Source organism: Muntiacus reevesi, chromosome 5, assembly GCF_963930625.1.
Source record: "Muntiacus reevesi chromosome 5, mMunRee1.1, whole genome shotgun sequence".
Lineage (NCBI taxonomy): Eukaryota > Metazoa > Chordata > Mammalia > Artiodactyla > Cervidae > Muntiacus > Muntiacus reevesi.
This window is the reverse complement of record NC_089253.1, coordinates 18519246-18538804: the sequence shown is the minus strand read 5'-3', so window position 1 is coordinate 18538804 and position 19559 is coordinate 18519246. Positions and strand designations below refer to the sequence as shown.

Below are 19559 nucleotides of genomic sequence, written 5' to 3'. Positions count from 1 at the left end.
TGCAGAGAGTTGCTGCTCTATACATATTTGTAACTTTGTTTTCATGAGCATTCTCCCACTCTACCACCTTAATCTCCTCTATCCTGAGATCCTCTTGTCATTAACAAGTGTATCAACTTCATCAATCCCCGAATCAAGGTGAGCAGTGACAGGGAAGAGAAAGTGGAGCAGACTTCTCTGTCTGTACTTCTAACAAAGGACCTCAGACTCAAATCCTGAAAGACCTTGCAGGCACAAGCCTCCTCACATCATCCACCCTCCTGGCCACACATCTTGAGAGGCTATCCATATTTGCTTTGTCTTATTCCTTACCGCTTATCTCTCCATCCAAACCACTCTCTGAGTTACTAACAAAGCCCTAGATACTAAATCAAATTAACTCTTTAGTTCTTGGTCTTTCAGCATCACCAGACACTACCATCCAATTCTTCCTTCCAGAATGCTCACTGCCAACACTGGTCAGGGTGGCAGGCTGTGCTGGGGTAACTGACGCTCAGATGTGAGGGCCTGAGCAATTCCTACAAAGGGGGCCAAGAGGCAGAGTCCTACCATTGACACAGGAAGGCACAACTGGGGCTGCTGGTGAAGGGAAAATGACGACCATCTTCCCCTTGGCTACATGGGCTGACCTTCCTGGCCACTGAGGTCAACTGCAGAGCCATTTGCAGTGAGACCTCCCGGACTGAGCTCAACTGGTACAGCTTTTACAATCACTTCTGGAGACAGGCATCCAGAATTTGAGGGACCCACAAACTAGCGATTAATGTGGGGGGTCACAATAACTTAGAACCCTAGATGTCTGGATGGATGAGCCCATACCTTCAGCTGTCTGACTGGGGAGGCTGAGCCCGAGCGGGGCAGGATTTGTCTTTGTCCAGGCTTCTGTCCACTGCAGTTTCCTGGGAGCTGTCTGTGCTCTGGATCTGAGTGGACAGCCGTGTCCTTCTTGGTGCTGTTTATCTTCTTGCTGCTGTTTTCAGGGCTACAAGATGGATGACCTCCCAACTCCCTACATTAGCCAGATGCTCACAGCCATGAGCAAACAGTGAGGCTCCAGGAGTGGCGAGTGACCAGGGAGAAGGCGACTCTGGCCCCGTGCCTACTCTCTAGACAGCAGCTGGCTCAGGACCATCAGTGACCTCCGTAGCCGAGGGAAGACCTTGACTACCCAGGCAGGGAGTCAAGTGGTGGCTAGCTGGCCACCACTGATGGCACCACTGTGGCCTCTGACCCTTCTTCCAGGGAGGCGGCCTTGCCAGGAGGCAGAACTCCCTCCATCCACCCTGAAGCACCTGGTTGGTTCTACTCCTGGCTTGCTGTGATCTTGCCATTCTAAGAGCCTGGGCTCCTTGGACGTCATTCGTAACTCAGACTAGTCCTACCACGGGACCTGCTTTCACTTTGTGTACATGGTCTGGAAATGTAACCAAGTGGACAACCTAGTTCTCCATGCTGGGAACAATCAAACCAAGATTATCCTGAAACTTAAGGGACTGGATTAATTGACCAAAATCCTGGAGCCTCAGCTAGGGTAGGGAGACAGACTGCTTTTATATATTACAGTGTGAGTGACGACCCCTGTTCAGAATTCCCCTAATGACCTCAGGCACATACCATGTGCTTTATCTTCTGGTTCTAGGTTCATTTTGAGGGGGAAGGGAGGGAAAGCAGTGTGTGGCACCAGGTCAAGGCCCTATAGGGAAGTGGCCCGTATAACTCTCTCCATGGTCTGTGGGTACAGGATCAAGTTAGTCTTGGATTTGGGATTGGGGTGCCTAAGTCCACAATGTGCTTGAAAGGGGCTTAAAGGGATGAGTTGGGACCAGGGCAGGATGGGCAGGGCAATGCTGGATGTCAGCCTAGGAGGTGGAGACCTACGTGTGGTTGGCTAGAGATCCAGAGGGGGAACCAGCTTCTGTGCCTTACCTAGGGCCAGTAGATCCAGTGGCCCTTACATCCTGCCAGAAATGTCTCCTTGGTCAATCAAAGAGCCACCAAGAACCCCAGGAACCGTGCTGCCTTGGAGTAAATCCCTATGTCCAGTGGGTGCCGGTAAAATATTACTTTGTGACCAGGATCAAACAAGCAAGTTTGGAAGATCCCCAAACTACCAACACAATTGCACTCATCTCACATGCTAGTAAAGTGATGCTTAAAATTCTCCAAGCCAGGCTTTAGCAATACATGAACCGTGAACTTCCAGATGTTCAAGCTGGTTTTAGAAAAGGCAGAGCAACAAGAGATCAAATTGCCAACATCCACTGGATCATCGAAAAAGCAAGAGAGTTCCAGAAAAACATCTATTTCTACTTTACTGACTATGCCAAAGCCTTCGACTGTGTGGATCACAAAAAACTCTGGAAAATTCTGAAAGAGATGGGAATACCAGACCATCTGACCTGCCTCTTGGGAAATCTGTATGCAAGTCAGGAAGCAACAGTTAGAACTGGACATGGAAAAACAGACTGGTTCCATGACACCACCTTTATTGCAGAAAGTAAAGAAGAACTAAAGAGTCTCTTGATGAAAGTGAAGGAGGAGAATGAAAAAGTTGGCTTAAAGCTTAACATTCAGAAAAATAAGATCATGGCATCCAGTCCCATCACTTCATGGGAAATAGATGGAAAAACAGTGGAAACAGTGACTTATTTCTCTGGGCTCCAAGATCACTGCAGATGGTGATTGCAGCCATGAAATTAAAAGATGCTTACTCCTTGGAAGGAAAGTTATGACCAACCTAGATAGCATATTAAAAAGCAGAGACATTACTTTGTCCACAAAGGTCTGTCTAGTCAAGGCTATGGTTTTTCCAGTGGTCATGTATGGATGTGAGAGTTGGACTATAAAGAAAACTGAGCACTGAAGAATTGATGCTTTTGAACTGTGGTGTTGGAGAAGACTCTTGAGAGTCCCTTGGACTGCACGAAGATCCAACCAGTCCATCCTAAAGGAGAGAGGTCCTGGGTGTTCATTGGAAGGGCTGATGCTGAAGCTGAAACTCCAATACTTTGGCCACCTGATGCGAAGAGCTGACTTATTGGAAAAGACCCTGATGCTGGGAAAGACTGAGGGCAGGAGAAGAAGGGAACGACAGAGGATGAGATGGTTGAATGGATTCACCGACTCAATGGACATGGGTTTGGGTGGACTCCGGGAGTTGGTGATGGACAGGGAGGCCTGGTGTGCTGTGGTTCATGGGGTCACAAAGAGTCGGACATGACTGACTGACTGAACTCAACTGGAGAAGGAAATGGCAAGCCACACTAGTACTCTTCCCTAGAACATTCCATGGATGGAGGAGTCTGGTAAGCTACAGTCCATGGGATTGCAAAGAGTCGCACATGACTGAGCAACTTCATTTCAGTTCTGGGTAGGTCTTGGGTGGGATCTTCAGACAAAGAAGGTGTGATGTGAGGTGGGACACCCTCTGGGCTATGGCTAGGCTGAGAGCCTGGGGATGGAGCAGGGGAGAATTCTCTTGCCTCTGGCATGTTAGGGATCTGTCCTCAAGGCCCCTGATACTTCAGCACAGCCAGCCCAGCTCACTTGTCCTCAAATGCTCAAGAGTCCGGGGTCGCCTGCATGTAGGTGACAAAACACTCCACAGGGAGTGCTATTCCTGGCCTCCAGATGCCTGTGTGGGAGGGGGAGAGACTGTTGCTGAAACAAAGTCCCCAAACCAGACAGCCCTGCTTTCTAGGATGACAAGAGGCAGCCCTGCCCCACCACAGTCAGCCCAGGATAAACCTGAGCCACAGGGAAGGTGCTGTGGTGTCTGCCCCTGCCCATCGCCATATACACGGGAACATGAACCCTGGACAAGGAAGGTGAGTAGGTGATGGTCACACAGAAGAACACAACTTCCTGCTTCTAACACTGGGTTCTCAGCTCAAGTTTCCCTTCAAGATCAAAAGCCACTGGGGAGGCATGGGATTCTGCCCATCACCTCTGGGGAATCGGCCAGCGACAATCTATGAGGAAGCACCCCAGCACACTGTCCGACAGGATGGTGAGCAGGCTGAGAGCTTCGCCCCCGCTCACGCCCATGCCACCTCGCCTTCTCTGACTCTGGACGGCATCACTCTGGAACTCCTCCCTTGACCCTGTCAGCCTGAGTGACCGCAGAGGGCCCCAAAGATTGTATCAATTACCTTCTGAGTTCCTGAGAGGCTGCCTTATTTACAGGCTGATGTTCACCACAGCCACTCCTTCAGAGCGGAATATTATGAAGGGTTAGGATGATACAGACCCTCCGACACCCGGAGAGAAACCAGCTCTAGCTCCAGGACCACACTCTTTCCCCTCTGCTCATCCCCTGGAGAGGAGAGGTGAGACCAGAGTGGTTTTCCTGACAGCCTGGCTCTTCCGCACCCCTTTCCAGACATCTCTCCACCATCAGGTCACCCTGGGCACAGAGACAGAGAAAAAGGAGGAGGAGGTAAGTTGTGGCTAATTGTTCTTTGAAGACAGCCCAAAAGGGGGAGATGGACATGCTGGATGTGGTAGAAACCATCATAAAGCAGGATTACTGGGGGGAGTCAATGGTGGGGGTTTTTCAGGTTATATTTCAGGAGGAGGCTTCTCCACAGAGGGAACTGTTGGTTCATTTGCCTCCTAGGTAGGCAATACAGTTTGGAGGGTGGCCTCTCTTCTCTGTTGGCTTCCGAAGTAGGTGCTTAGATGGGTTCAAAAGCTGGCTCAGTGGGCACTGGTGGTCCAACGTCATCTGTGGGATGCACGGTTGCTATAGTGGTTTCATTGACAACTTCTGCTATACCAGGTTTAGAACTTGAAGGTTCCCTTTCCCTCTCTGGTGAAAGTCCAGTGATACCCGAAATTTCATTTTGGAGGCTTGCACTTGAAGCTTCTGTGGGATAGCAAAGAAAACAACATGGATTCCTCCAAAGTCAATTCTCCAATCTTGCTAGTAATGCGGTAAAATCCTAGTCATCTTTAAAATGTCAGCTCCTCACTTACCATTTTAGATTCTTTCCCCCTAGTTCTCTCCCTACCCAGCCTTTGGGCAGACTTCACTATGGTCATCCAAACAATAAGGTGCTTAAGTTTAAGCGTCTATTGGGTGAGGTTCTAATGCACCACTGGAGCACTCAGAAGGGTGAAATCAACATTTGTTTAAGGTTCATGTATTTCCCAACCACTGTCTCCGAAGCAGTGTAAATAGAAAACTGAATACATCCCCCATTAGAATGGGAGTTTTTTAAGAATAAAGACTTGCTTTGCTTGCCACCCTATGTATAGTGCTCAGGAGTGTCTATCACATAGTAATTGCTCAGAAAATAGTTTCCGTTTTGTTTCTAACTGAATGATAGAAAAAACAGATGATGGAGACTTTTTCTCATAATGCGGCTAGGAAATGGACTCTCATCAAAGACAAATTAAAAACTGGATCATGTATAAAATGAAGAAAATATCTTAAAATTATCTAAGAATTTACAATATAAGGAGGAACTGTGGACACAAAATCTAGAAGACAGTGAGAATCCAAAGGAGAGAATCCAGTTATTTTTCCCCTGTGTGTAATTTCACTCTTGAAGAAACAGTTGCACACATGAACTTAATTTTAGCTTCACAGGCTGAATGGGATTTTTAATCCACCTGAATTGAATTTATACTTCAATTCCAAGACATCCAATATCTATGCTATTAGGTTTTCAAATTCATGAATGTGTTATGTTGCTCCATTTATCTGGGTCATCTTTTTCTCACTAAACTTTTGTAGTTTTCAGTGACCAATCATCTATCTTCTTTGCAAGGGCTTACAATATTTTCCTAAAATTCCTATTTGTATTTTTATACTGCTGTAGATGATGCTATTTCAATTTTTAAAGTATTCACTGATAATATATCAACATACAGTTGGTTTTTCTATACTGGCCTTGTATCAACATTTAAAAAAATAATGGCGTCTGGTCCCATCACTTCAAGGCAAACACATGGGGAAAAAGTGGATACAGTGACAGATTTTATTTTCTTGGGCTCCAAAATCACTGTGGACAATGACTGCAGCCATGAAATTAAAAGATGCTTGCTACCTTGGGAAAAAACCTAGACAGCATATTAAAAAGCAGGACATCACTTTGTTGACAAAGATCCATATAGTCAAAGCTTAGTTTTTCTAGTAATCATGTATGGATATGAGAGTGGGACCATAAAGAAGGCTGAGTGCTGAAGATTTGATGCTTTCAAGTTGTGGTGCTGGAGAAGGTTCTATAGAGAGTCCTTTGGGCAGTAAGATCAAACCAAAGTCAATCCTAATGAAAATTAATTCTAAATATTCATGGTTTTTCCAGTAGTCATGTATAGATGTGAGAGTTGGACTGTAAAGAAAGCTGAGCACTTAAGAATTGATGTTTTTGAACTGTGATATTGGAGAAGACTCTTGAGAGTCCCTTGGACTGCAAAGAGATCAAACTAGTCGATACTAAAAGAAATCAGTCCTGGGTGTTCATTGGAAGGACTGATGCTGAAGCTGAAGCTCCAGTACTTTGGCTACTTGATGCAAAGAACTGACTCATTGAAAAAGACCCTGATGCTTGGAAAGACTGAAGACAGGAGGAAAAGGGGACGACAGGATGAGATGGTTGGATGGCATCACTGACTCGAAGGACATGAGTTTGAGCAAACTATGGGGGATAGTGAAGGACAGGGAAGCCTGGCATGCTACAATCCATAGGGTTGCAAAGAGTCAGACATGACTTAGAGCCTGAACAACAACATTCCTGAGCTATTAAGTCACCAGTTCTAGTAGGTTTGTTGTTGGATTCCTTAGAATTTTTTACTGTATATAATCACATCTGCAAATTAGGAGTTTTATTTATTAATTTATGCCTGTTATTTACCTTTATATATATATATTTATATATACTAAACTGGTTATCTTACTAAATGGACCTGAGTTTAAGCAAGATCCAGGAGTTGGTGATAGACAGGGAAGCCTGGCGTGCTGCAGTCAATGGGGTCACAAATAGTCAGACACTACTGAGTGACTGAACTAACTGAAACTGGTTAGGATCTTCAGTAAAATGCCAAGTAAAAGTACTGAGAGCAGACAGCCTCGCCTTATTACTGATCTTAGATAGAAAATACAGTTTCATCATTAACAATCATACTGGCTGAGGTTTTATTTTTAAGTATCTTTCATCAGATTAAGGAAGCTTCATTCGATAACTAGGCTATTCAGATCGTGATCATAAATAGATGTGGATTTTTGTCAAATATACTTTATTTCCAGTCTATTTTGATTAGATGATAGATTAATTTGATTAACCTGCAACTTATATATTCAAGTTGTACTGCTGCAATAAATCTCACTTGCTCCAGATGTTTTACCTTTTTTTATACTGATGGATTCAATCTGCTAATATATTTTATGGCTAAGTTGGTGAATGATATTGATCTATACATTTAGATGTTGCACTGTCTTTGTCAGATATTTTTTATATGAGATTATTGCTGGCCACAAAAAATCAGCTAGGAAATGCACTTGATTTTTAGTGAGTCAGTATAAAATTGGTATTGTTTCTTAAATATTCACTTAACCAGTGAAGCTTTTCGGGCCTGGACTTTCCTTTGTTGTGAGATTTTTGATACATGGATTTGATTCTGAAAGATTCTGATAGGTTATTAAAATTTCTATTTCTTTTTTCAGTTCTGGAAAATTGAATCATTTGAAGGAATTTGTTTACCTCATTTAAATTTAACAGCTTAAAAATGTTCCATGATGTTCCTTTTTATGTCTAGGATCTGGAGAGAAAATATCTCATTAATCATTCATCACACTGGCAATCAGTCTGTCTCTTCCTCTTTCCCCTTACTAAGCATTTATCAATTTAATTAATCTTTTTATGAACTAACTTTTCACTTTTTAAATTTTCTCTATAGTTTGCATCATTTCTATTATATAGTACTGCTATCTTTATCATTTCATTTCTTTTACGTGGCAAAAAAAACACTCCATTTTCTAGATTGCTACAGTAGACTCTTAATCACTATTAAGCCGGGTTTCCTTCTAAAAGTTAAAGTTACTAATTTCCCTCTAAGTTATGGCTTAAGTTGTACCACACAAGTTTTGCTGTTGTATATGCTGTTGTATATGTTGTATATGTATATTACACTTTAAAGTATTTTCCAATTTTCCTTGTGATTAATCTCTTCATCAATAAAAAGTTTGGAAATACATCAATTTCTAATAATTATGAAATTATCTAGATATATTTTAATAATTGTTTCTAAGTCAACTACTTTAGTGCTCAAATACTGTATGATTTCAGTCTTTTGAAATATACTGATTGATGACACATTTTATATCTTCTTATTTTAGGCATCCTTTACTAATTATTGCAATTTTAGTAATTTTTATTACTTTTGTTTTTTAATCTTTATATTTGCTATATGTGATTTCTCCACTACCTTTATTATACATAAACACATTCCAGTGATATTTTTACTTTTGTATGCTTCCAACTTAAAGAACTCCCTTTAATATTTCTTGTAGAATTGGACTAGTAGTAATGAACTCTTCTAGCTTTTGTTTATCTGGGAAATTTGGTATCTCCTTCAATTCTGAATGGTAACCTTGCTGGGTAGAGAGTTCTTGGTTGCAAGTTTTTTTCCTTTCAACACTTTTAATATATCACACCTTTCCTATCTGGCTTGTAAACTTTCTGCTAAAAAATCTGCTGATGACCTTATGCTGTTTCCCTTGATTATAAGTTGGTTTTTGTGTTCTCCTTTTAGGAGTCTCTCTTTATCCTTAAATTTACCATTTTAACTTTAATGTGTCTTGGTATGTGTCTTTTTGAGATCATCTTGTTTGGAACTCTGTGGGCCTTCTGGATCTGGATGTCTCTTTCCTTCCCAAGATAGGGACATTTTCAGCCACTATTTCTTCAGTTAATTTGGGGCGCATTTTTTTCTTTCTCTTTTCCTTCTGAGAGCACTATAATGTGAATGTTATTACACTTGATGCTGTCCCAACAGTCCCATAATGTATCTTTCCTTTTTAAAGTTCTTTTTTCATTCTGTCGCTCTGTCTGGGTGAGTTCCATTGTTTTGTCTTCCAGCTCACTGATTCGTTCTACTACTTCATCTGTTGTGCTGCTGAGCCTTTCTAATGTATTTTTTTGGTTCAGTTATTACTTCTGTTTGGTACTTTCTTGTCCTTTATGTTGAAGTTTGCACTATGTCCATCTATTTTTCTCCAAAGTTCAATAAGCATATGTTTATGACCATTATTTTTTAACTCTACCAGGTAGATTGCTCATCTCTGTTTCATTTAGTTCTTTTTCTGGGGTTTTATCTTGTTCTTTCGATTGGAACATATTCCTCTACCTCCTTATTTTACATAATTCAGTGTGTTTGCATCTGTGTGTTGGGTAAATCAGCTCTATCTTCCAGATTTGCTTTATGGCCTGCCATATGGTCTATTTTGCAACTATGCCATTTACATTTCAAAATATTGTACATTCTGCAGTTGTTGAATATTATTTTCTGTCAACTAGATCAGGTTGGCTGGAAGTGTTCAGACTTCTATATCCTTTCTGATTTTACTTTTTGATGAATTCAGTTGTTCTTTCAGGTACTAAGAGAGGAATGTCAAAATCTTTAACTATGATTTTTCTATTTCTTTCCATTTTTGTTTAATGTGTTTTGAAGCTCTGTTACTAACTATATAATTATAGTGCCTTCTTGATATACTGACCTTTTCCTTCTTAAGAAATCTTGTTTCAAGTAAGGCTCCATGTTTTAAAGTTTATCTTTCAGATATTATTTTCATGCTTGCTGTTTGTAAGGCATGTTATTTTCCATCCTATCTTTTTTCACTTTTCTCCCTTCTGATTTTATTTTAATTTTCTGTCCTTTCACTATTAATCTGTGTTTTAATATCTCAAGCATTTCTTTTGTGAACTGCATATGGTTGGGTCTTGCTTAATTCTACCAGTATCACAATCTCTACTACTGCTTTGAGTATTTGGTACATTTATGTTAACTGAACTTAATAAAATGGTTGAATTCATGACTACTATATTTCAATTTGTTTTCTATTTATCTTGTGTATTATTTTTTCCCTTTGTCCTCTTTCTCCTGAATCCATCTGCTACAAGATATATTCTCATACTGGGTGTGAAGAAGTAAGATGCCATGATGTGAGAAAGACTTATGACTAAGATCGGAATGGAACATTTAGATCTCAGAGAAAAACTCAGTCAAGAGCAATTAAGAAAACACAACTGACTTTAGTTCTTGCAACTGTAAGGAACTAAATTCTGCCAACAATCAGTGAGTTTGGAAGAGGACTCTTAAGTCTCAGATGAGACTGCAGCCCAAGCCAAGATCTTCATGAGAGCCTGGTGAGATATGCAGTAGACCTAGAAAACCCATGCCTGGACCCCTGGCCCACAAACTGGGAGATGATAAATTTGGGTTGCTTTACACTGATAGATTTATGGTAATTTGTTACACAGCAATCAAAAACAACCCAAACTTTAATAGGATATATCAAAAATGAAGCATAGAAATTAATAGGCTAAAAATAAAAATAAACAGTCTTGGAAACTTATCAGATAATATAAAACCACCTATTATCTATGTAATTGGAAACCCAAAAAGAAGGTAATGGCAGAAAGATAGTTGAAAAATACAGGTTGAAAATTTATACTCTTACTGATCTAAGAAGTTCAGCAAACCCTAAGCAGGTAGACACACTACCATACACTAAGGTAAATCATAATCAAATTACTGAAAGAAGTAATAAAAGAAACAACCTTAAAAAGGACATATTACAAGTAGAGGAACAATGATGAAAATAAAGGAAGATTTCTTTTTTTGGATGACTTTTCATAAGAAACTGTATGAGACAAAATAAAATATTATAAGTAGAGGAACAATGATTAAAATAATGGAAGATTTCTTTTTTGAATGACTTTTCATAAGAAACTATATGAGTCAAAATGTAAAGGATCAACTTCTTTGAAGGGCTGAAAAACACACCCTAAAGATGTGTGTGTGTGTGTGTGTGTGTGTGTGTGTGTGTGTGTGTGTGTGTGTGTATCCTAAAGGTAGCAGCAGCAGGTGCAGCAGTACACATCAGTCTAAAAGGTAGTCATGGTGCAAGATGTGACACTAGGCTTAGTATGCAAGGCCTGCTCTTCCCACCCTGCATGGCTCCAGGCTGTCATTGGAAGGATGCTGAAGCTGAAACTTCAATACTTTGGCCACCTGATGTGAAGAACTGACTCACTAGAAAAGACCTTGACACTGGGAAAGATTGAAGGCAGGAGGAGAAGGGAGTGACAGAGGATGAAATGGTTGGATGGTATCACCGACTCGATGGACCTGAGTTTGAGCAAGCTTTGGGAGTTGGTGATGGACAGGGAAGCCTGGCATGCTGCAGTCCATGGGGTGCAGGAGTGTCGGACATGACTGAGCAACTGAACTAAACTGATGGTTCTAGGTAGTGGTTATGGCTTCTTTCCAGTCATCCTTGTTCATTCCCTGATACTAAACTTCATCCTTTGCCTTCTAGTTGTCTCTTTTAGGTACTCAAATGGTCTTTCTATATATTTATTTAGATCAGGCAAAATTGGTTTCTGTAAATAAGCAACTAAAAATAAAAAACATGAAAGATTCTTAGTTTATTATCCACTCACCTTATTTTCTTATTCTCCTTTAAATATGGTGGGAAGTTGTTGTCAAGTTAAATTATTTTCTAAGGCATGATATCCACCTTTCTTCATTCAAATTTAAATGGTTCTTTGAACTTTCCTTCAGAACTTCTAACTCATCCATGCTTTCTACACCAATTCCATAGTCTTTCTATTTCTTGATTAGATTACTATTATGGGTTGACCTGTGTGCCACACAAACTCATATGTTGAAGACCTAACCACAGCACTTCAATATAGGACTAATTTAGGAGATAAAGTTTTTAAAGGCATGATTAAAATGAGGCCATTATGGTGAGTCCTGATCCAGTCTGATCAAAGAAGAGAAAACCTGGAGACACAGAGGACACTGGGGGTTTGTGCACACAGAGGAAGGGCAGTGTGATGGATGACACAGCAACAAAGACTCTACCAGCAAGTCAATTAGAGAGGCCTCAGAAGAAACCACACCTGCTGACACATTGGTCCTGCACCTCCAGCCTCCAGAAATGTGAGAAAAATCAACTTCTGTTGTTAAAGGCACCCAGTCTATGGTATTTTGTTTTGGAAGCCCTAGTTTACTGATATAACTTCTAAATATCATAAGGCAGCTGGAACACAACCTTCAGTCTCCTTAACAGCCCACAGAGTGACCTTTTTAAAATCCATAAAACTCAGAGTCATTGGAGATTACTCTATATCTTAATAAATTTGGGTGACTTGATTTAAACCTTCAGTTTTACAATACAAAAGACCATTACCCTTCAAATTTCTTATTTTTTCATAGTCCCTGAGGATACATTCTTGAAAGTCTAAGTAATGTATATGTTGAAGACTGATAGCTGATACAAAGTATCTTATCATCTTCACAACTGCTCACAAGAAATTAATTAATCATTTTTGACTGTTATCAACTTTACTTAAAGACTCCAAGAGCAATGAGAGGAAACTGCATCATGGACTGCACAGTCTTCTGCCTCCTAACTGGTTTTCCCTTTAACATTGCAGTGGCTTCCCAAGCCAGTAACTCACTGTGTGATTATCCCCACAACCTCCTGAATAATAAACTCTAGCTTCCCTTCCCTCATTGGACCTATCCCACTTACTCAGTCCTGAGTTATTCTGCTGATTAATAAGTCATTCTGCTAGTCTATCCCTTTACACAAGTGTCTAAGAATAGTGCTCCCTTGTCTGAAAGTCACTTGCCATTTCCTGATGTTTATATGCTGAGTCTAGACTCTAGTCCAGCATTCCAGGATCCTGGCAATTTTCTGCTTCCACCTTCCAACATACATCACAACTAAAGCCACAAAAAGCACATTCAGGCCTGAGGAGCATGGCAGCTTCTGTCCTGGAACTAGATGGCTGAACCAGAGATGTCAACGGCTGCTGTACCTTTTCCTGCTTCCTCACTGCTCTCTGAGGACCAGAGCCTCTGTTCTTGAGACACCTTCCATATACAAAGCTTTCAGGTACTTCAGTTTCACACTGCCTGGCACAAAGTCAGTATTTTATAATCGTGTGATGAACGAATATATGACAAGCAAATATACAACCATGTTCAAAATCTTCCAAGGAGTTTCACTGCTTAGAGGATAAAGCCCACAATGTATTCTGACGTCAAGGGCCTCAGAGTCTGCACACAGCCTGTTTTTGCCCAGCTTCTCAGTGGTATCCACCCTGTAACTTTAGACTCCCTTCAACTCTTGTCAGAAATATTAAAGGCAAGCCCTGCCTCATAGAGGCAATGGGGAGGGATGAAGAAATGAGAGGGGGCTACGCCTCTGATTTTACCTGTGTAACTGGTGATACCCTGGCGAATTTTTTCACTCTGGCTCGCTCTCCACCTAGAAGGAAGCAGAGTGTCCATGAGCCTCACAGACCTCTTCCAAAGCAACAATAACACAGGCAGTGGCCAGAAAAGAACATTACCAGTCAAATGGTACCTTGGGCAGAGGGTATGAAGTTTCCTCCTTTAAAGGATAACTCAAATGAGGAAATGATGAGCATGATGAGATCTAAAGACCATGGTTTCTTCTAGCTAAAATTCTTCTACCAGATGTTCCCTCTCCCATCCTGAACCTTACGATCTTGATGCATTTTTCCCCTCAAGAATTCTCAAATGTCATTTGATTGGGCAGATAAAAAGACTAAGGTCTGGAAAGGGGCAATGATTTTCCCAGGGTCACCCAGCAACTACAGGAAAAACCAGGACTAAAACCCAGGTTTCCTGGAGCGTGAGCTTGCTCTTTACACAGCACCCTGCTGTGTCCCATTCTGTGGAAGGTGGGACACTTGTTCTGAACCACCTTCAACTCTTGTCCTCTCCCAACTGATCCACAAGGGACATGTAGTAAAAAGCTTTGATTAAGCTTTAGTGAGAGTCCTTATCCTTAGAATATGGTCTCACATCGAGGAGGTAGAAGGGTGTGTGGAGCTGCAGGCAGCATGAGAGGAAACAGGAGGTTCAGAAGGTAAAACCCTTAAAACCCTGTCTCCCTGAGGATTTGCCACATGGGACTATGGAAAGAGTGTAACTTTGTTCACAAATTTCACAAGGTACAAAACCATGTATATCTTATTTTGGGAAAAAATTATACAAAATTACAAATGCATACTTACCAATGAAAACGAAATATGGAAACAATGAAAACTGTAGAAAGAATATCCATGAAAACCCACAAGAACATATAGAAATTTGGTGTCTGCAAAACAGAAAACAGTTATAGGCATTTACAGTTGGAGAAGATTGTAGATCATGTGGATCAAGTCCCTTGCCTGAGCGGGAATGGAGAGGGAGCAGAGCAGGAGGAGGAATCTTGATTCCCGGGACTGAAGTCAAACACAGAGAATACCTGCTGCTAACCTAACAATCCCCCCTTATATGTGCCCAGGGCTCTACAAGGACTAAAACACTTCACACACATCATTTCCTTGGACACTCAACAGAGGTCTGAGAGAGTCCCAAAAATAGCACATAGCAATTCTTCTCTGGACCCAGGACTACAGCCCAAGTTGCTTGACTTCCAGCACTCTACGTGTTCATGGTACAGGTTCCCAAACCTGGCTGTGCATCCAAATCTACCTGAGCTGCAGCCTTTCGTAATACAGCTTCCTGGGCCTCATTAGTGACTCAGGAATCAGAATTTCTGCATCTCTAACAAGCTCCCCAGCAACAAGTAACCAGTCTGTGAACCAGCATTTAAGAATCATTCTTATAAATCATCATGCTTCAAATAAAAATGTTGAAATTATCATCATTAACTAACATGCCCACTTCTCTAGGCTTCTTTCCTACATCACCCATTTCACAGCTCCATTATCTAGGTTCTACTGAGTAATTTTTTTAATTCCCTGGCTTGATCCTCCCTTTCTACCTTCATTTTTTCCACCCCCAATACTATTTGATGATACTAGGTCTGGCATTTTTATCTTTCTTATGTCATTTCCATCCTAATTCAAGATCTTTGCTTGGTCTGATTAATAATGATAACAAGAACAACAACAATAATATGAATGATCAAGTTAATGATGAGAACAACAATTAACACTAATGAGCATTTACAGGAGCGAAGGTAGTATTCTTTGCATGTGAGGTATATTTTCACAGCTAATTCTCACAACAGATCTACTAGGCAGGCAAAATAAAATCTCTTAACGAACTTCTCCTAAGCCAAGGCTCCTAATCCCCAGTAGGCAATTGACTGACTGATGCCTTGGCCTGCTGCAGGCTGCCCACCAGATCAGCTATACAGTCACTAAGAATCAGTTGTTCTTACTGCCCATATGACTTAGAACACCTGTACTTGTTATAAATGTGCAGTGTAATTATTGTTGTTGTTTTAGTCACTACGTCATGTCTGACTCTTTTGTAACCCCATGTACTGCAGCCCCCCAGGCTCCTCCGTCCTTGGGATTTCCAAGGCAACAATACTAGAGTTGGTTGCCATTTCCTTCTCCAAGAGATCTTCCCAACCCAGGGATCCAACTTGTGTCTTCTCCATTGGCAGGCAGATTCTTTACCACTGAACCACCTGGGAAGGAGTTTAATTAATATTATATTAAATCTGTATGATCAGAGTTTTGAAAGTACAACATTTTCCACACACACACAAAAAAAGTCAATGCTTTGAAAAACTCGATGATGACAGAAAAGGTTTTTTAAAAATAAACTGCAACTGAGGAGTGGATTATAAAAATTTGCAGATTCCTCATTCTCCAAATGAACTGAAATTCTTGTACATCAAGGAAACTAAACTTAGAAGTCAAAGCTGGTGCACTGGGAAGCACATACAAGCGAGAGAATACAAAATTCAGTCAGCTGAATGCTCTCAAAAGAAAGACTTTGAGGCTATATCAAAAGGTGAATTATCTAGCTTCATTTTTTTTTTTTTACATGATGGTGTCCAGTTTTCCAAGCCTCATTTATTGAAGAAATTGTCTTTTCTCCATTGTATAGTCTTACCTCCTTTGTCATCAACTAGTTGGCTACAGGTGCATGGATTTATTTCTGGGCTTTCAATCCTGTGCCATTTATCTATAATTCTATCTTTGTGCCACTATCATACTGTTTTGATGACTGTAGCTTTTTAATATAGACCAAAGTCAGGGATCCTGATCCTTCCAGCTCCATTTTTCTTTCTCAATATTGCTTGGCTATTTAAGATACTTTTTGTATCCATAAAAATTTTAAGATTTCCTGTCCTAGTTCTGTGAAAAATGTCACTGATAATTTGATAGGGATTGCACTGAATCTGTAGATTGCCTTAGGTAGTACAGTTGTTCTGACAATATCGATTCTTTCAACCCATGAATATGGCGTACCTTTCTATCCATTTGTGTGTCTTTGATTTTCTCATCTGCATCGTACAGTTTTTGGAGTACAGGTTTTTTGTCTCCTTAGGCAGGTTTATTCCTAGATATTCTATCATTTTGATGCAATGGTAAATGGAATTGTTTCTTGAATTTCTCTTTTGGACCTTTTGCTGTTAGTGTATAGGAGTGCAAAAGACTTCTGTATATTAATTTTGCAACCTGCAACTTTACCAAATTCATTGATGAGCTCTAGTGGTTTTCTGGGAGCATCTTTAGGATTTTCTATGTATAATATCATGTCATTTACAAACAGTGACAGTTTAAGTTCTTCAAGTCTGGATTCCCTTTATTTCTTTTTCTTCTCTGATTGCCATAGGCAGGACTTCCAAAAACTATGCTGAATAAAAGTGGTGAGAATGGACATCCTTGTCTTGTTCCTAACTTCAAAGGAAATGTTTTTGGTTTTTCAGTGTTGATTTATGATGTTCTTTGTAGGTTTGTCAAATAATGCCTTTATTTTGTTGAAGCATGTTCTCTCTATGCCCATTTTCTGGAAAGTTTTTATCATAAATAGGTGCTGGATTTTGTCAAAAGTTTTTCTGCATCTATTGAGATTATTATATGGTTTTTATTTTTCAATTTGGTGATGTGGTGTAATACACTGATTGATTTGTAGATATTGACAAATTTGTGCATCCCTGGGATAAATCCCACTGGATAATGGTGTATTATCCTTTTAATGTGTTGTTGGATTCAGTTTGCTAGTATTCTGTTAAGGACTTTTGTGTCTGTGTTCATCAGTAATACTGTCCTGTAATTTTCTTTTTTTGTGATAGCTTTGGTTTTAGTATCAGGGTGATGGTGGCCTCATAGAATGAGTTAGGGAGTTTTCCTTCCTCTACAATTTTTTTGGAATAGTTTCAGAACATGTGCTAAATCTTCTCTAAATATTTAGTAGAATTCACCTGTTAGGAGCATTTAATCACAATTTCAGTTTCAGTGCTTGTGATTGGTATGTTCATATTTTCTATTTCTTCCTGGTTCAGTCTTGAGAGATCATACCTTGCTAAAAATCTGTCCATTTCTTTCAGGTTGTCCAATTTATTGGCATGCAGTTGCCTGTGTTAGTCGCTTATGATCCATTGTATTTCTTTGGTGTTAGTTGTAACTTCTACTTTTTCATTTCTAATTTTATTGATTGTGCCCTCTCCCCTTTTGCTTGATGGATCTGGGTAAAGGTTTATCAATTTTATCTTTCAAAAAGAAAAACAGCTTTTATTTTTCATTGACTGCTCCTATCATTTTCTTCATCTCTTTATCATTTATTTCTGCTCTGATCTTATGATTTCTTTCCTTCTGCTAACACTGGGTTTTCTTTGATCCTCTTTCTCTACTTGCTTTAGATGTGATGTTAATTTACTTGTCATTTTTCTTATTTCCTGAGGTAAGATTGTATTGCTATGAACTTGCCTCTTAGAACTGCTTTTGCTATGTCACATAGGTTTTGCATCATCATGTTTTCATTTTCTTTTTTTTTTTTTTTTTGCTTGAAATGCTTTTATTTATTTTATTTTTTTTTAATATTATTTTATTAGTTGGAGGCCAATCACTTCACAACATTCCAGTGGGTTTCGTCATACATTGACATGAATCAGCCATATAGTTACACGTATTCCCCATTCCGATCCCCCCTCCCACCTCCCTTTCTACCCGACTCCTCAGGGTCCTCCCAGTGCACCAGGCCCGAGCACTTGACTCATGCATCCCACCTGGGCTGGTGGTTTGTTTCACCATAGATAATATACATGCTGTTCTCTCAAAACATCCCACCCTCACCTTCTCCCACAGAGTTCAAAAGTCTGTTCTGTACTTCTGTGTCTCTTTTTCTGTTTTGCATATAGGGTTATCGCTACCATCTATCTAAATTCCGTATATATGTGTTAGTATACTGTAATGTTCTTTATCTTTCTGGCTTACTTCACTCTGTATAATGGGCTCCAGTTTCATCCATCTCATTAGAACTGATTCAAATGAATTCTTTTTAATGGCTGAGTAATATTCCATGGTGTATATGTACCACAGCTTCCTTATCCATTCGTCTGCTGATGGGCATCTAGGTTGCTTCCATGTCCTGGCTATTATAAACAGTGCTGCGATGAACATTGGGGTGCACGTGTCTCTTTCAGATCTGGATTCCTCAGTGTGTATGCCCAGAAGTGGTATTGCTGGGTCATATGGTAGTTCTATTTCCAGTTTTTTAAGAAATCTCCACACTGTTTTCCATAGTGGCTGTACTAGTTTGCATTCCCACCAACAGTGTAAGAGGGTTCCCTTTTCTCCACACCCTCTCCAGCATTTATTGCTTGTAGACTTTTGGATAGCAGCCATCCTGACTGGCGTGTAATGGTACCTCATTGTGGTTTTGATTTGCATTTCTCTGATGATGAGTGATGTTGAGCATCTTTTCATGTGTTTGTTAGCCATCTGTATGTCTTCTTTGGAGAAATGTCTGTTTAGTTCTTTGGCCCATTTTTTGATTGGGTCATTTATTTTTCTGGAATTGAGCTGCAGGAGTTGCTTGTATATTTTTGAGATTAATCCTTTGTCTGTTTCCTCATTTGCTATTGTTTTCTCCCAATCTGAGGGCTGTCTTTTCACCTTACTTATAGTTTCCTTTGTTGTGCAGAAGCTTTTAATTTTCATTAGGTCCCATTTGTTTATTTTTGCTTTTATTTCCAATATTCTGGGAGGTGGGTCATAGAAGATCTTGCTGTGATTTATGTCGGAGAGTGTTTTGCCTATGTTCTCCTCTAGGATTTTTATAGTTTCTGGTCTTACATTTAGATCTTTAATCCATTTTGAGTTTATTTTTGTGTATGGTGTTAGGAAGTGTTCTAGATTCATTCTTTTACAAGTGGTTGACCAGTTTTCCCAGCACCACTTGTTAAAGAGATTGTCTTTTTTCCATTGTATATCCTTGCCTCCTTTGTCAAAAGATAAGCTGTCCATAGGTTCGTGGATTTATCTCTGGGCTTTCTATTCTGTTCCATTGATCTATATTTCTGTCTTTGTGCCAGTACC

General features: G+C 40.1%; 1 protein-coding gene across 1 annotated transcript in view; it reads right to left on the bottom strand.

Moving 5' to 3' along the window:
- Positions 1–4676: 4676 nt before the first annotated feature.
- The window catches only part of LOC136169203 (glycerophosphodiester phosphodiesterase domain-containing protein 4-like), a 116411-nt gene continuing 101528 nt past the window's right edge, over positions 4677–19559 (bottom strand). The window contains exons 14-16 of the mRNA XM_065937017.1: positions 14286–14368; positions 13458–13510; positions 4677–4867 (exon numbers count right to left, since the gene is read on the bottom strand). Coding sequence (XP_065793089.1) covers positions 4677–4867; positions 13458–13510; positions 14286–14368 — 327 coding nt within the window. The remainder of the gene's footprint in view (positions 4868–13457; positions 13511–14285; positions 14369–19559) is intronic.